Source organism: Pantherophis guttatus, chromosome 1 (genome assembly GCF_059756535.1).
Source record: "Pantherophis guttatus breed Tessera chromosome 1, ASM5975653v1, whole genome shotgun sequence".
In the NCBI taxonomy this organism is placed as follows: Eukaryota; Metazoa; Chordata; class Lepidosauria; order Squamata; family Colubridae; genus Pantherophis; species Pantherophis guttatus.
The window spans coordinates 172,574,600-172,592,818 of record NC_142063.1 but is presented as its reverse complement, the minus strand read 5'-3'; the positions used below and the strand labels follow the sequence as shown (position 1 = coordinate 172,592,818).

At 39.7% G+C, this 18,219-nt stretch overlaps 1 protein-coding gene across 1 annotated transcript in view; it reads left to right on the top strand.

Annotated features, from left to right (window-relative positions):
* KLF7 (KLF transcription factor 7) overlaps positions 1-18,219 on the top strand; it is a 77,613-nt gene that overhangs the window by 25,158 nt on the left and 34,236 nt on the right. Inside the window, exon 2 of the mRNA XM_034431695.3 lies at positions 11,429-12,035. Within this exon, the coding sequence (XP_034287586.2) occupies positions 11,429-12,035 (607 nt within the window). The remainder of the gene's footprint in view (positions 1-11,428; positions 12,036-18,219) is intronic.

Below are 18,219 nucleotides of genomic sequence, written 5' to 3'. Positions count from 1 at the left end.
TACATAATACATAGATTAAGAACAGATTAAAAGGAAATATCTCAATTTGGCCCAAAATTTAAAAAGACAAACGAATTTAAAATCATTTAAAATCATTTAAAAGGATTTGTTGGGCCAGCCCGGCTTGTTGAAAAAGGAAAGTTTTAAGGGAACGGCGGAAGGCACGAAGGTCTTGGATTCTCCTTATCTCTGGGGGAAGTTGATTCCAGAGGGTGGGAGCCCCCACAGAGAAGGCCCTCCCCTGGGGGTCACCAGCCTGCATTGCTTGGCTGATGACACCCCGAGGAGGCCCTCTCTGTGGGAGCACACGGGTCGATGGGAGGTCGTCGGTGGCAGAAGGCGGTCTCAAAGATAACTAGGTCCTATGCCATGGAGCACTTTAAAGGTGGTAACCAACACCTTGAAGCGCACCCAGAAGACCACTGGGAGCCAGTGCAGCTCGCGCAGGAGCGGTGTTATGCGGGAGCACCATGCAGCTCCCGTAATTACTCGCGCGGCCGCATTCTGGACCAGTTGGAGCCTCTGGGTGCTCCTCAAGGGGAGCCCCATGTAGAGAGCGTTGCAGTAGTCCAGGCGAGAGATGGCGAGGGCATGAGTGAGTGTGCACATGGAATCCCGATCAAGAAAGGGGCGCAACTGGCAAATCAGGCGAACCTGACAAAAGGTCCCCCTGGCAACAGCCATCAGATGTTCCTCCAAGGACAGCTGTGTATCCAGGATGACACCCAGATTGCGTGCCCTCTCCATGGGGGCCAAAGACTCTCCCCCGATAGTCAGCGATGGAGTCAGCTGACTATATCGGGATGCCGGGAACCACAGCCACTCAGTCTTGGAAGGGTTGAGCTTGAGCCTGTTCCTCCCCATCCAGATCCGTACAGCCTCCAGGCACTGGGCCATCACTTCAAGGGCATCGCTGGGGTGGCCTAGGGTGGAGATGTACAGCTGGGTGTCATCAGCGTACTGGTGGTATCTCACCCCAAAGCCACGGATGATCTCGCCCAGCAGCTTCACATAAAAGTTGAACAGAAGGGGCGAGAGGACCGACCCTTGCGGCACTCCACAGATGAGAGGCCTCGAGGTCGACCTCTGCCCCCCTGTCAACACAAACTGTGACCGGTCGGAGAGAAAGGAGGAGAACCACCATAACACGGTGCCCCCCATCCCCAACTCTTCCAGCTGGTGCAGCATGATACCATGGTCGATGGTATCAAAAGCCGCTGAGAGATCTAATAGGACCAGAACAGAGGAGCAACCCCTGTCCCGAGCCCTCCAGAGATCATCAACCAACACGACCAATGCCGTTTCCATGCTGTGCCCAGGCCTGAAACCCGACTGGAACGGATCTAGATAGGACGTTTCCTCCAGGAATTGTGGAAACTGTTGTGTGACCACACTCTCAACAACCTTCGCCACGAAGGTAGTTAGCCAATACTGCCGGGTCCAGGGAGGGCTTCTTGAGGAGAGGCCTCACCACAGCCTCTTTCAAGGCAACGGGGAAGTGACCCTCACTCAACGAAGTGTTGATAATTCCCTGGAGCCAGCCTCGTGTGACCTCCCAGGAAGCCAGTACTAACCAGGAGGGACACGGGTCCAGTAAACATGTGGTCGCATTAAGTCTCCCCAAAATCCTGTCCACGTCATCCGGAGTCACAGGGTCAAACTCTTCCCAAATCCCGCCGGATCTGAGCGATTTTGTCATACAGATATCATCCGAAATCCTCAGCCCTGCCCTCCAAGGGGTCCTCCCGCACTCCCGGTTGAAGCAGGGAGCGGGTCACTCTGAACAGGGCTGCCGGACGATTCTCTGATGACGCAATAAGAGCAGAAAAGTAATTAGACTTCGCCTCTTTTATCGCCACTAGGTAGGTCTTAATATGCGACCTTACCAGTGTTCGATCAGATTTGGTGAGACTAGCCCTCCAACTGCTCTCCAGGCGTCTTTTCCGGCGCTTCATCTCCCTCAGCTCCTCAGTGAACCAAGGAGCCGCGAGGGATCAACACTGGGTCAGAGGCTGCAAAGGCACGACTCGATCTAAGGCTCCGCTAGCAGCCCAATCCCAGGCCGCCACCAGGTCCCCGACCGAGTCATGTGCTAGAACCTCAGGAAATGGCCCAAGCTCCATCTGGAATCTATCAGAACCCATCAGGCGCCTGGGGCGGACCCATCTTGTAGGCTCCGCCTCCCTGCGGTGGGGTGTAGCGGTTCGAAGATCTAGGCGAAGGAGTGAGTGGTCAGACCATGACAAGGGTTCCATGTCTATATCCCCTATAACAAGGCCACTCAACCACTGGCCAGAGACAAAAATCAAGTCCAGAGTGTGACCCCCCCTGTGGGTGGGGCCATGAACTAAATGGGTCAGGTCCATGGCCGTCATGGAAGCCATGAACTCCCAGGCCATCTCAGACGTCTCACCAACGGATGGCAGGTTGAAATCACCCATGACCATAAGCCTGGGTGTATCAACTGCCACAGTGGATATCACGTCGAGTAGCTCGGGCAGGGAGCCAGGTACGTGAGCAACAGGCCCATCTGAGCCCCATGACCCCATCTCACAAAGAGGGTTTCACATCCGGCAATCTGTGGCACAGTGGTCCCCCTCGGACCAAGACCTTCTTTAATAATAACCGCCACCCCCCTGCCCCTTCCCTGGGCCCTCAGCTGATGAAGCGCTCTGAAGCCCGGTGGGCACATCTCAACCAGGGGGACCCCTCCCTCCGGGCCCAACCAAGTCTCAGTAATAGCTGCCAGGTCCGCTCCCCCCTCCTGTATAAGATCATGGATGAGGGGGGCCTTATTAACCACAGACCTGGCATTGCATAACATCAGCTGGAGGCCCAGGTCCTGAGTATCTAAGCCACCTAGTATCTGAGTGGAGTCTTGGGGACCGGGGCGCGCAATTGCTCTCAAACAGTGAGTGCGCGCCCCCAGCACATGATGTGGCCTCCTACTCCCGCCATATCTGCCCCTCCCATTCACCATGCTGATGGTAAATTCCTCCTTCGGATAGCCCACCAACCCTTCCCCAATCCCTCGACCTGCACCCTCCAAACCATTCCCCTGTGCCGGGCTCGTCTCCGACCTTAGTGGGTTACCCCCCTCAACCCCATTGGTCTTCCTCCCGGTTCCCCTTAAAAAATCATTAAAAACCCTAATTAAAAAACCCCTCAATTCCCGCTTTAAAACATGCCACCTCTCGGGACTCCAAAGCCCGTCCTTAAGGTAGGGTGGAAGGCCATCGCCGCGAGAGGGGGGCATCTCGCAGCGCAATTACATCTGAATCCTTCTTTTTTTCTACAGAATAAAATAGTACCTAATCAATAGCTTGGAATGCAATTAATTTAGAGTGTAGTTGCTACCATAGATTGCTAGCTGGAACTAAACATTCCCATCGTATTCAGTTGGGTTCCAGTGGACTGTCTCCAAGTTCAATTGAAGTACTGTTTGTGACCTTAAGTGCCATTTATGATATAAGGAATGGGGGACCACCTGTTTCTCAGCATATCCAGTAGCTTCATATCTTCAGTAGATGGTCTTCTGCAGATAAATTCCATCATATGAGAGAGACAAGGCAGGAGAAAAGGAGGGGATGTTTAATATGGACACATCCCAATTGGAGAAAGTTTCCTGGGGTAGTCTTTCTGGAACCCGATCAGATGTCCTGTTGGTGCCTGGCAGGCACCAACATGGTGTCTTCATGTTGCCCAGACTTTTAAGGCTTAATTTTAGTTTGCTTTTTGTTATATTGTCATTGCTTTTTATTGTTTCCTACATTGTAATAACTTTAATGTTCCATTTATACAACTGTTGCTAGATTTGTTTTGCTTAAATATCATATTATACATTATCTGTATTTTTATAATACTAATAGACTGAGCTGTTTGCTTATGCCAGTGGAGAGGAACTTGAGGATCTGGATGGAAGAACTGTAGAACAAAGACTCCTAACTGTCTCTATTTCATTGGTGTTTATCTTCTAAAATTTATAAGATGATTTGCATTCTTATGAAGTTTCTCATGAAGGCAGTTTCTCATGAAGGTGCTTTCTGATCCCAGAATACTGGGCTTCTTATAAAGACAAGAAAAACAGTAGCAAAACTGGGAAAGAGAATGTACAGTATACTTTTATTTTAAATCTGTTGAGCATAACCTTGTTTAGCAGATCACTTTATCTGCAAGATTGAAGGAAAAAAAGATTATGGGCAAATCTTTTAATGCTATACTGTTCCTTTTGCAGATTTGTTATATTTAAACCAATTTTGAAGCTAGTTTAGTTATAATTCAGGCCCGCTTCCTACAACAGTTTAAGACTGGAGTGCATTAGGACTTCAGATTTGCATGAGACCCCACTGCTCCTTTTAATGCCTCCAGAACTGTCACTCATATTTCAACAGTGTAGTAACCAAAATTTACTTTAGTGTAAGCTCCAAAGTGAGATTGCTTGGATTTTTTTTTTTAAAAAAACAAACCTCAGCTTCTCCTAAAATCAAAGGAGAAAACATTTTGGAAATCTCTACCATACCCATTTGAATGCCTTGGCTTCATCCACTAGTTGTAGGCTTCATTCACCAAAAAAAGGTAAGTATGGATACCAGCCCCAAGGTTGCTGTGGTAAGCTGTAATAATTGCTACCATGGGTTGGATAAACAAGCCTGGGGATGTGGATCACATGCAACAACAGCTGTATTCAATTCATTAGAAATTAAAGCAGGTTTTTGTCATATTCCTGTGCAGAGGATCTGAGAATTTGCAGATAGAGATTCCATATATTCTACCTGCATAATTAATGTGTTCTGTAGCATTTCTCATAAGAACAAATGTTTATGCCATTATTAATTGACAAAAGCTATTGCCTTAAATGGACTATTAGGCTCTGAAATGTAAAACAGAAAAATGGGAGTAGTTGGGTAAATGGGTAAGACAGTTGTTGAGAATGCTTGTTGATGTATTTTGTCTTTTGCTTGTCTCCATGAAGACATATTTGGGATACTACATTATGGTAATGGTGTTTAAGTAAAGAGAAGGAAGATTGCTGAATATTTTATTACCCCAAAAGCCATTTGGGTGGTTATGTTAAAGCAAAGCCACATAATTACAGAAAACTGCTTTTATGGGGGAATTGGCTGGTTGGCTTAATTCCACACACCCCACCCAAATAACTAGATACCACTTTTTTTGGTGATGTAGACATCATCAACAACGTAAGCCTCAAATCAGAAAGCCTTAGATTTATTTGAAGGAATTTTGACTTCCATTTTGGTTTTAGAAAGAGAAATATATTTGGATCAACTTTAGAAAGGAGTTCATTCCAACATGTTACATTTGCAATGAACTTTTAAAAATTGAGAAAATCCAAGGATTTTGTTTATTTTCTGGAACAATTGTTGTCCCGTTTGCACTTTTGTATGTTAAAAAGGAATGGTTAATCCTCATTCTCTGCTCTTACAGAGTTTTAGGTATAACACCATACTCCACAAGTCCTTTAGAAACAATGTAATTTCCATAACTTTTTAGATGGAATTTTCAGGGGTGCAGAAATGAGAGTGTGGGAACAGTCTTGAGATACATAAAATTCTTGACAAGCTGAGAATTCCAGGTCATTGGCAGTTTTTAAATCTGTCTGCAATAGTTAGATATCTGCAATCTATTTTCTCCATGTTAACATCTTTAAGCATTTGAAACCATGACACCTGTTGGTCACCCCAAAGGTAAGGACACAATATAAAATTAAGACTATAGATTTGTAGCTGTCCAAGGTGCTTACGGTCTGCACCCTCCTGCTGGATATGAGAGCAAAAGAGCCTTAGGTTTTTTTCAATTTTCTGCATCTGTTTCCCAGTCACACTGGCAAAAGTTGAACATGTGTTGAGGAAGAATATATGGCTACTTACGAGAAAATGACCAATGCCATTTACTTCTTCCCACTTGTGGATCTAGTCACCCCCCCCTCCGTGATTCATGGAGGAGATGAGAGATGAATTTGTACTCTTTCTTTTTTTAGTACTGATTTCTGCTGCATTGTTTTTCTTTCTGCTGTTATCTTTAATGTTTATTATAGATGCAATGGATAATCTTAATAGATATTATTAGTTTCTGTAAATGTTGTAAAATCTGATTATATTCTGTTCAACGTTAATTTTGTCATCTGCTTTTCCTCCATCCTGAAGCTTGAGCTTTATCTTAAGAACATCTCAGAAAGATTCTTCCCTTAATTGGGCATATTGTCATTCTTTTCCCTTTTCAGGTACAGGTAGACCTCATTTAGTGATCACAATTAGGACTGGCAACTTGATAAGTGAAACCATGACTATACCTACAATCTGACCAGCTGTCCTTTGCTTTACAAACTAGCAAAGATCATAAATGCAAGGATTGGTCCAAAGTTATTTTTTCCATCACTACTCTAAATACAAACAGCTGCTGTATGAGGCAGTCATCAGATGAAGACTACCTGTACTTTTAACACATTATATGATATATTAGGCTTCAGGCTTTGATCCATCAGCTACCATCTTTTAATGACTCCAGCCTCTACAGTTCAATGCCAGTCAGGGTCAGAGAATAATTACAAAGAGCAACCGTGGATTGGGTTTCTTAAGAAAGAAGAAAACTGTCATTAAATATCCTGGTGAACCAAATTGAAAAGAAGGTTACCTTTGGGGGGCGGGGAAGTGAGATTCAAGATTATCTTGATACTGAGAATTGGGCAAAATTTGCAAAACAAATTTCACAGAGATAATTCAGGTCTAGATTGATCTAGGAAAAATCAATGTGCAAATACAAGATGACTTGACAGCGGTGTATACAAATCTGACCCAAAGGTTTTAAGAACTAAATATGAATTAATGGCTGATCCAGCAGCTAAAAAGACTAAAGTATCCTAGGCTACATCAAGTAGTATGGTGTTGAGAAGCTGTTACACTACTCAGCTTTAGGTATTTGCTCAGCTGGAGTATTGTGTCTAGTTCTAGCATAATACAACATATTCGTCTAGGGGAGAGTTACAAATATGTGAAAGCCTGATGCTCTAATATAATCAAGAAAGCTTTAGAAGAGCTTTCTTGAAAGAGCTTGGAGGAGAGATGATTAAGAGATGGAATAAGTACTACTTTAAAATATTTGAAAGGCTTCTGCATAGAGAATAAATTTGTGTTGATTTTTTTTGTAACCTAAAAGGAAGAAAAATCTCAGTTGAAAGATTCAAATTACAGTAAAAAGAATTGGAACCAAGAATTTTCTGATGGTACACATTTTTTTAAATAGAGGAATACAATGTTCTGGAAGGTGGTGGATTTCCCCTCATTAACTGTTTTTAAGTAGAGGTTGTATAGCTTACCTACTGAATACAGTAAGAGTGGATTTCCTACTTCAGCCGAGAGTGGGAATAGATTATCCTTCCAATACTGCATCCCTGATGGAGAAGATGAATTGGAGAGATTTGTAATATACTTCAGAATAGCTAAGAACCTTTTTTAAAAAACTAGGAAATTAAGAAGCCCAATTATCATTTCTGTTTATTGGACCAGCTTCTCCATCTCTTCAAATAGTGACTGGCAATGAATAACATTTATCAATTTCTCTTTATACTGTAGCAGCTGTGCTGCATTATTTATCTTAAGGGATCTTTTGTTCAGTACTGGCTTTCGTATTAATAACAGCTCTTCTTTTCCTTCTCCTTAGGTTTGTATGTGTCTGTTTCCTGCTGTGATATGTGCCTTTGTTGTGAGAATACAATAGCATTTAATATGAACTTCTCTCCCCACACTCTTTAAGAATCAACTTTGATTTAATAAGGTTGGGTCTAAAGCACTGAACCACTAAACTGAGTATCTGACGGCATAAAACCAATTCTCAAAAACAGAAGCATATTAATGATGTTTAATGCTGCTATAAACCAAGTAAAGATAAGATTGAAGACAGTAGAGATTATCTGGAAAAAGTAACAGATAACCACCAGTTCACTTTGAATGAACTAGTGTAATAATTAACATTTTAGTCTCTGTATGGATACAGAGGCAATTTTCCATCACACTGCAACCATAATTTAATACAAGAATAATTTAGGCATTGCACCTCGGATATTGTTAAATTGCCACTCCCAATAGCCTCAGTTGGCCTAGTGAAGTATGTTAGAAAATGTAGGCTATTAACATCTGAAGGAAGCTAAATCGAGCAACTAGATCTATCAGCTGCGGTAAATAGATGAGCAACATTTCTTATTGACTAGCTGAGATTTTGAATAGGCACATTGGAACTCTGCAGTATAAAAAAAGGTTAGATGATACTTTATAAAAGTTGTATCATAGTTCGTCGCACTGATTTAACACAAAGAGGAAGATCCATTACATATGATTACTCTGCATGTGTACTATTGTGTGCTCTATTTGGGGCTACCCTTGAAGACCATTCAGAAATGTCAACTGATCCAGAATTCAGGGGCACAAGAAATTATGGGCATGCTGTGGTATGTCTGCAAAATATTTCTGCTTTGTAAACTGCCCAATTACCAGTAGGTTTCCAGGTACAATTCAAAGTGCTGGTTAGGGTCCTTGACATAGGGCCTTGTTATCTGAATAACGGCCTATCTTCGGTAGTTTCTTCCCTAAATTTTCAGTTTATATTTTGCCCAGAATTATTGAGAAATTGGGTGACTTTAGAAATGTGAAACTCTCTCACACACATATCCTTCCACGCTTCATTTCAGTTTGGTTTTCTTTAGATGTTCTCATTGTAACTACCTAGAGTCAATTTCAGAATGTGCCAGTCAGCTCAGTGATATGGAAGACAGCTGGATTCAACTAATTCAGAATTGTTTTATCTCCCAATTGACTAGAATGGGTAATCCACACAATGTTCCACTGTTTTCTATGGACTTCAAGAGTAATTCTTCAAAGACTTTGGTTATGATCAGTTTGGAAAGAATCCTGCTTTATTATCCTAAAGATGGTCAATTTAAGCTATTTTAAATGTCTCTGATACTTTTTCTGCATTACAGATATTTTGTTTGGATTCCTCTCTGTCAGGATGGGGAAATATAAAATTCAAAGTGTTGTGCAGAAAAAAACATAATTGCATATTTTTGTATTACTAACATGATTTTTAAGAACTTGATAGCTTCCTACTTACAATATATTCCTGTATGCTAAGGATGTCCAAGAGTGTTTATTACCCGGTAATAAATTTTTGTTAGCAACCTGAAATTTAGACTTTGAAATTATAAGATTAAAAAGACATTGATGTTTTCTTTTCTCTTAATTAGCATTCTGGTGTCTCATATTTGAACATATGTAACTTTTAATTTATTATTTCTTTAAAGAAAAACCTAGCATTCTTTGTATCCTGCCAGTAGCCAAGAGGCTAGTGGGAGCAATTTGTGGTTTGTTCAAGCTAGACATCATCACCCCTGTTGTTCAGATTGAAATCTTGCTAGTTTGGGATTGGGCAGCGGGGGATGGGGGGCAGGGAAGGAAGTTTTTCTCTGTTGGAAGCTTGCTTACTTACTTACACTTTTTCATGATTGGGGCCGCCTTTCCCCTCCCTTTCCCTTCTAAGAGGAGGTGAGTTTGATGAGGTGCCTTTCTATTTCTGAGGCAGAAGGCAGGCCTTGACCAGCTGGTATCTTGAACTGACACAGGTGCAAAGACTGCAGGGGGTGGGATCCAAGAATAATTGCATGTTTCTCAAAGCATCGGGCCTTGCCCAAAAGGGGGCTTGCGGAAATGGTTCTTTATGGAAAATTAATGACAAGGCTTAAAGCCTGTCAGGATCACTGTGGTCATCAGAGAAGGAGTAATGCCTTACAGGGACAGCTCCCTCCTGTCTTCTCCACAGGATATTAGCTGACCCAACACAGCCTTGTATCATCTGGAGACTTCACAAGGCCTGTGCTGGTTTTAGTGTTCTTTGAAAATCTTTTTTCCATCTAACTCTTGCTAACCATGGGCTTTGTATTTAGAGTGTAAGCCTCACAGTTTCTCTTCTAAGGAGCCTAAATCAAGATACAGAGTGATTGTTATTTCTATTGTGACAAGGAGAAATTCTGTGAAAGTATTCTTAAGCTTGGAGAAAACAATAACATTATGCTTATTATTTATTCACTGGCTGTTTAGGAGATGACAAATCCTATGATTTGACTGAATTTTCTATTATATATAATTTGGTTTACTAAATATGTGTGAAAGACTGATCTATGTAAATGGATAGTTACAAGGTTTTAAATCTCCTACTTGCCTGCGCTAATCTTAACATTTGCAGTCCTTTAGCCAGCACCTCAAATATCACTGCATTTCATTGTCTCCTGATTCTATCCGTTTGAAAGAATTGCAAGCAGCCTATATTTCTCAGTGATATAGTTGCATAGATGATCTATGGTATGTGTGAGAAAATCAAGAATACTGTTCTTTGGTACATTCGGAAGTCTTTCCATTTTATTTTTGCCTGCAACACACATGACTAGTTATGTAAAAGGTTTTTTTAATCTTCTACTTTGGTATGAAACTTTATATATTCTGTCTGTCTGTCTGTCTGTCTAAAAGCTAGATTGATTGTTGATGATTTAGCAAGTGGGACTTTTTGTTTGCAATGTCATATTCATGCAGAAGTATTTGAGTCATTTGTTTAAATGCAGTTCATTTCATGTATATGTTAAGTCATTGCTGTATCATTTTCCTTGTGTATAGAAGATAAGCTCAGGAGGACAACTTTGGGAAGAGAAAAGGAAATGAGTGAATTACATCCTATTGTAAACTTTTACATTGCCCTGGATTTAAATGGCTGATACAAGGTCATTGAATTACATGTCATGTTTTGTATGTATAGACTCAATCATAAATTAATTCCTTAGAGGTCTAGGAACAGATTTTATCAGTGCCATGGTCATGTTTCAGTTTTGCGTTGTAGTCTGAATTAATCTGTAAAGAAAGTGTAGAAATTTTATTATATATTTGTTTCTCAGTTTATATTTATTGATTCATTTGAAATACCTATAACATTTCTGTCTAGTATGAATACCCAAAGTAGTTAACAAAATAGAGTTGAGAATTTCTTCAGAACTGGTCAAGTAGTGCTTGTGCAACATTTGTGAATCACTTGATTTGCAAGTGATTGCTCTTATAGTTGCTAGGCAACTAGCAACCTGTGCTTTCAGTTGTTTTCCTTTTTTGCAATTTGAGTATTTTTGCATAATAGATTTGTACCTGGATTTCTAGATTCTACACACCAGAGCTGAATAGCCATTGTATTCTTATTCTATGGAAGAATTCATTTTTGCAGACACTTTCTTTCTCTTTTGTCTTATGGCTTCTTTGATCTGCTTTTCTATTATCTCCGACTGTGGCAGCTTGCTATATTCAGATACTCTTTTCTTCTTGGCAGTGGTTGCAATTGAGTTTGACTGTCCAATGATGGCTTCTTTCTCCTTTTGTTTCTACAGACATGCCTTGAGCTGGAACGCTACCTTCAGACAGAGCCCAGGAAGAACTCAGAAAGCTTTGTGGAGGACCTGGACTGTTTTCTTCATGCTTCTGCTCAAGGCACAGAAGATAGCATTCAGCCATTGGACCCACTCTTATTACCTGTAGATATGAGTACCTGTGACAAAAATGCCAACATGGACATTATTCTCTCAAGGGACAAACTATTGTCTGAGACTTGTCTCAGCCTGCAACCTACCAGCTCCTCTACAGAGGGCTATGCTGCTGTTAACCAGGCCCAACTCAACGCAGTGACCTCACTAACACCTCCTTCCTCTCCTGAACTCAGTCGCCATCTTGGAAAAACCTCACAAACTATCTCTGCAGTTGATGGCACAGTTACACTGAAATTAGTGACAAAGAAATCCACCCTCAGCTCAGTAAAGGTTGGTGTAATAGCACCAGCTAACACAACAAAGTGTGCACTCAGTGACAGTGAACAAGGAGGGTTAGGGGCTGACACATCCCCGGAAAACAAGAAGAGGGTTCATCGTTGTCAGTTTAATGGGTGCCGTAAAGTATATACAAAGAGCTCACACTTAAAAGCGCACCAGAGGACTCACACAGGTACTTGTGTTAGATGCTTGGCTGTCTTTAACCAAATTTATGCCTTTTATTTAATATTTGTCTTGTTCAGAAATGAAGCTTTAGAGGATAAGAGTTACAGGCTTGGTATAGAAAGTTGGGTTGGAACATTGTGTTCCATATTATGTCAAGGAGTTTGAGAATTCGCTATTGCAGAATGAAAATGCTAATCATATGGCTCTATAATTCCTATATTAGTAACATTTTTCTCAGAATTTTGCAGATTACTGAGAATACAATTAATCATACAGCATACTTTGTTTTATTGTTCTATTATTTTAATTTTGTTTAAACTTCCTTTTTGTTTCTTTTTTTATGGTTTTTTTATGGCTATGAGCTGCTTAAAGTAACCCCATAGCGAGATAGGCGGCAAATAAATTTAATAATAATAATAATTGTAATAATACTTGACATGGAAAGTTTTCATTAGGGGGATTGTGTCTGGCTATTTGAGGAAGTTAAATTACATTCCTTGGGCATAGAAGCACCTCTAGTATAATTCTCTCCTTTTATACAGATTAAGATTAACACTCCTAGACATCCTATCAATGAGGGGTGATGGTCTTTATGTCACAGCTGCTTTATAATTCTATTGGTTATTTTGCAGGATGCAATTATGTTTAGAAATGAAGACCAGATTTTTATTAGTTTTGTTGATTGCTACCCAGCAGCCTGTTCAAAGAATTATGATTCACTGTAGATCAAGCCACATTCATGAGAGTCTGCTTCTGGCCTTCAAATGGGTCATAATTTTAGCACATAAGTATTTCAGTTCTCCCTACTTGTGGAAAAAAAATCCTTCATTTATATTTATTCATACTAAAAGGTAAACTATTACTGTTAATTTTACATTATTATTACTGATTTTACTGATTATTACTGATCATGACTTAGGACCTGGTTATGTTAGGGTCAGCCTATTTTTTTCTGCCACCCGATCACCTCAATTGAATATCATCTTGTGGGACCGAGGAAGCACGCCTTCTCCATTGCAGCTCCTGCCCTCTGGAATAGTTCCCAGATGCTTATACTCCCGGGGTTCTGGAAGGCCCTTTTAAATCCTGGCTCTGTTCCCAGCCCTAGAGTTAATATGTTTGTGGGGGCTCTGTCCCATTTTATTGTTATTGTTACGGCTTTATTGTTTTTGTTCTACGCTGTCAGTTTCATTTTATTCCACTGACAGTCAACTTGAGTGGGTGGCCATAACAAATCAAAATAAATAAATCTAATATGTGTGAAACATATTCAACTTCAATCAGTTTTATTTAGAGACAGCTTTGTAGGATAAATCACTGTTCTTGCTATTTTCATATATCACAGAGAAAGAATGTTTTGATTAAAGTTACCTCAGCTGAACAGATTTTTGAAACTAGGTATTCTAGTCAAAACTGAGTGTTCTTTCCACTGTATTCCCTTTACATTATATATGTATCACATTTGAACCAATTTCTGATGTCCACATAAACATGTAAGATCCTCAAGAAATCCTTAGTAAGCACAAAGGGGCTGCCTGTTTGAAATATCTTCCTATATAGACATATCTAGAAATTCAGAATCTTTCTATATGCTTAACATGGTGATAGCTGTGTATTTTGATAGAAGAAAGTTTGATTAATTCTGGTTAACATCAGTGAACCAAAATTAATTAACCATTCCTTCATTTATAATCAGAATCAAAAACCTGGTCAAAAAACCTATATTCTTGACTGGATATATAGAGCTATGCTGTGAAATACTTCTTTCTGAAAAATTATTAGTAATTAGCTAATACCTACGCTAAAACTCTTGTTATGGCCTGGGTGAAACATTAAATCACAGGGCAACAGTTTTAGAATTGAGGTATCTCAAATGGGTTAATTTACAAAAAATATATTCAAAATCCAGGAGCATGACTCTTGAGGGAATGAAATTTGGGGAAGTTATGGCTTTTTCAGTGCTACTGGATACTGCTGGGCTGCTACTACACTTATGTGATCTTCATTTTCAGCATTCTGTGATAGTTTCCTAGGCAATCTTGCAGTATCTTCTTCCCTTCTCAAAGCCAGTACAGATACTTACCTACCTACTGGTAGAGAAGGGAAGGAGGAACAAGGAAATAGAAGGAACAAGGGAAGAAGGAACTTGATGCATATTTTCTGGCAGTGGTTATCTGATTCCCTCTTTAGGTATGAAATATCTCCGAAACAATGACCTAATGGCGCATGGGCTATCTAGTCAGCTTCTCGCTCGGATGATATGGCTTCCTGAATGCTATGCTATTTTTTACTTCCATTAAAACTGCTGAGTCAGTTTCCCAATTTTGCCATCATACTTCTTTACTCAAAAATTATGAATTGGCAGGATGTGTTTAGGAAACTGTTGCAGAAGAATTCATTATTGAAGTAGATGGAACTAAAAATAGTTACGGGGGTCATAGCCTATTTAAGAGAAGATTGTTTGGGGCCGAGGTTGGTAAACTTTAGGGTTATGAACTTTCGATAACTGTTGATTGGCCTTCTCTTTATTTTCCTTACCTCTCCAGTTGTCTTTTCTCTACTCAGTTTTGTTTTCTCATCTTTCCTTTTCTACTCTTTTTCCATTTCAGTGAATATACTTTTTTGTGGGCAACTTTTTTTTGCACAAAGGCACATACATCACATGGACACATTTTTGGGGTGGTGGGGCAGTTTTTGTGATTTGGGGGAATCATCTACTATTCCTCTGAGAAGAAGGGTATCTTCTTAAATTCAAAAATATCTTTCTTGCAGGTAAGTATATGAATGAATGTGTTTTGCAGTACTTAAACCCAACCTCCAAAGAGTCTTGGAAGTATACAATATCAAATAGAAACAAAACCAAATAGTAATAACAAATAACTAAATAAGAACAATATCAAAATCAAAAATATGACTTGTCAGTTTAGACATCAAATTATACTGTACTTTGCAAAAGTTGAAGTCATGGTTTCTGATTTTTGTTTGGCTAAACTGTTGCAAAGTATTTTATTATTTCAAATATTAAAAGATAACTGGAAGGATTACTGAATATATATAGTATAACATAGGACCTAGTAAACCGTAGAATTGTAAACAAAACGTTTAAATTGCCCAAATTTCACAACTTTTTGAGGTTTCTTATTTATTTGATAATTATCCTGTTTGTCTTTTTAAAAATAGTTATTTATATCAGGAAAATATTAATAAATTAAATAGGTGTTCTTACATTTATTCATAATGGATTTCAAGGGAGGGTTCATCTCCTACCAATACTTTCATGTGATGCAGTTCTGAAATTGTGATATCTTTGGTCTGAATTACTCTCTGAATGGATTGAACAATGAAGGAGTCTTAAAATGTTTGGATTTGGTGTCAGTATTGGCTCTCTAATTCAAACCTAGTTCAGATCAAATCTAGACTACCAATGATAAATTGACAATAGAATGCTGGGCATAAATATCTACTTTGTTTTTTGCTAGGAGCTTATGACCAACATCTGGAACCAGAGATACTTCTAAATGGAGACACATGGAGTCTTTTCGTATAAAACTATACTACCCATTAGAATATACTTGGTATCTCCAAATGAGCTATTATTTCCTTCTGCAGTTAAAACTGATCACTGTTGGAGACTAGATACTGAGTTGGGTGGATTCAGATTCTTAACCCAAACAGCTGCGCTTATGTTTACATAGCTTGCTTCTTTCAGTTCATGCTGCCTTATCTCTCTAAATAATAATGTTGCTTTATTTATGCAAGCAGACATTTGAACTGGCTCCAAAACCCCAAAAGGAAAAATATTAAAGGGGTGGGATTTGGAAGTTTTGGTGTGTATTGTAAGAGTCCCAAGGCCAAGATTATAGGCATGAAGCAGTCATTTTGTTGGATCTTTTGTCTTTGAACATAGGCCTGGTTTCTTGGAACTGTCCCTGTAAGACACCATCAATTGTGAACAAGCTTCACAGTGCCAATGGCTACCAGCCATTTGGCTCTCTTGACTGCTGAGCTGAAGGTCTAAAAAGTTTCTGATATTTAATTTTTCTCATTAGCTGCTTGTAGCTTGTAGAGCTAGATGCAGTAATTCAAACGTGAGGTGACAAGGTAGCGAAACTCGATTAGATTTAACAAAATCATGGGTTGACCACTAGTAATACCAGGACTAGTCCTGTTTTGCCAACACTTATATTTCCATGCACGATAGCCTGTGGAAAATGCTGGAAAAAGTCTGTGGAAAAATCTCAAGGAAAAAGCCACAGAACTTCATAGGCAAAATTGAAAGAAGACACAATGATTTGGGAATCTCTGGAATGGCATAAAGTAAAAGGATGCATAGACTATTTGGGAGACAGAGACATCTATGCTAAAGAGTACGTGTTTTGCATGTAGAAAGTGGCAGCCTTAACCCAGAACACATCTCCATTTATGGTTGAGGAAGACTCCTCTTTGAAACTCATTTGGGGCACTTCTTTGTAGATGTATTCCATTAGCTTCCCATGATTAATAGCAATAGCACTTAGGCTTATATACCGCTTTACAATGCTTTACAGCCCTCTCTATGCGGTTTACAGAGTCAGCATATTGCCCTCAGTAATTTGGATGCTCAGTTTACTCACCTCGGAAGGATGGAAGGCTGAGTCAACCTTGAGCCTGGTGAGGTTTGAACTGCCAAATTGCAGGCAGCATGCAGTCAGCATAAGTAGCCTGCAGTACTGCATTCTAAACACTCCACCACCGTGGCTAATGTGATTTTTGTCATATAAAAAACTGAAATTTGTCTGGTAGAGTGAACCCCTTGGTACAGAAAGGAATTTAAATCAGAAATAACAAGAAGCTAGTTTTCTTCTTCATAAGCTGAAAGATTTTTAATGAACTGGTGCTAATTGATGTTGCACCAAAGTCCTACTGCTAAAAACAAATGTGTAAAAAGATTCAGATTTTGGCCTAAAGTAAAATGGAGAAGTCACTTGGTATGTGGAAAGATATGTGTGAAAGAGAGCACTATAAAAAGGTAAGATGTGCAGTTGGGAAAAAGATTACCTATTTCATAAATTATGTGAAGGATCTGTTATAAAATATATACTTAATGATGTGAGAAAATAAACTCAGCCTTAACACATTTGCATGGCAAATATTTCTGAAGGGATGACACTTTCACTTCTGGAAAGGGAAACGGGATTTTTTTTTTCAGACCTATCTCAGCAAATGCCAGTGAGTTAAGTGACAGAAGGAGAATTAATTTAGATTGAACAACGGGAGGAGGAAGTGTATAAATTTGTCATTATCCAAGATTGGAAGCAGATGCTTTAAAGGAAAAAAAAAATTATATTAGAAATTAAATCTGACTTTTCTGTGGAAGTATTAGTCTGACTCCAATCTTAATGTAATCATTAAGCAAAAACTTGTAGGGAGCAAATTTTTTTATTGCAGAATTTGATAGAAAAGAAATCCAGATTAGGGCGTAGGCTTCTCTTATTCAGAATCAGAATGTATTCAGAATGTAGTAGGAAACTGAAGATATAATAACTAAGAGAAATTGTCTTAAATGATACAGGGTTTCCTGCCTAAGGGAGAGGGGTTATTCTGTTATTCTATTAATAGATAGAAGTAGTGGGCTCTCCCTCTGACCATCTGGAAGGAGAGCTGGTCATTTCAGAGGGAAGATGGAGGATAGCAAAGAAAGCAGTCAAACAACTATGGGAAATCCTACAGAATTTATCCAGTAAATATGTGGCTATTCACAAAATGATAGGCTTGGGATCTCTAACAGGATAATGTTCTAAAACTCTTCAACTGAAGATGGGAATGGAAGGAAATTGCATTAAGTGATAACATGTGGATCTATTCCACAGTTTTAACTTGGCTTTTTACTATCTAAATAAAAAGCATGTTTCTGAAGCACATTTTCTAATGTTAAGAGTAGTTCTCTTTCAGTGTTATTCACACAGAATAAAATGCCATGTTGCCTCATGAAAGAAGGTATATTTTATTTCTTCTCAACTCTACTTCCTAAGAGCATTAATGAGGTGAGAAAAATCTAATTGACTACAGTAGTATCAAAGTAAGGGTTCCAGTGTATCCGATCTAGTACTGAATTATTCCCTGAAACCAGGGGTGGGTTCTACTTACCTTTACTATCGGTTCGCAACAGGGCAGCGCGCATGCGCAGAAATGTTACAATGTCGGGATCGGTG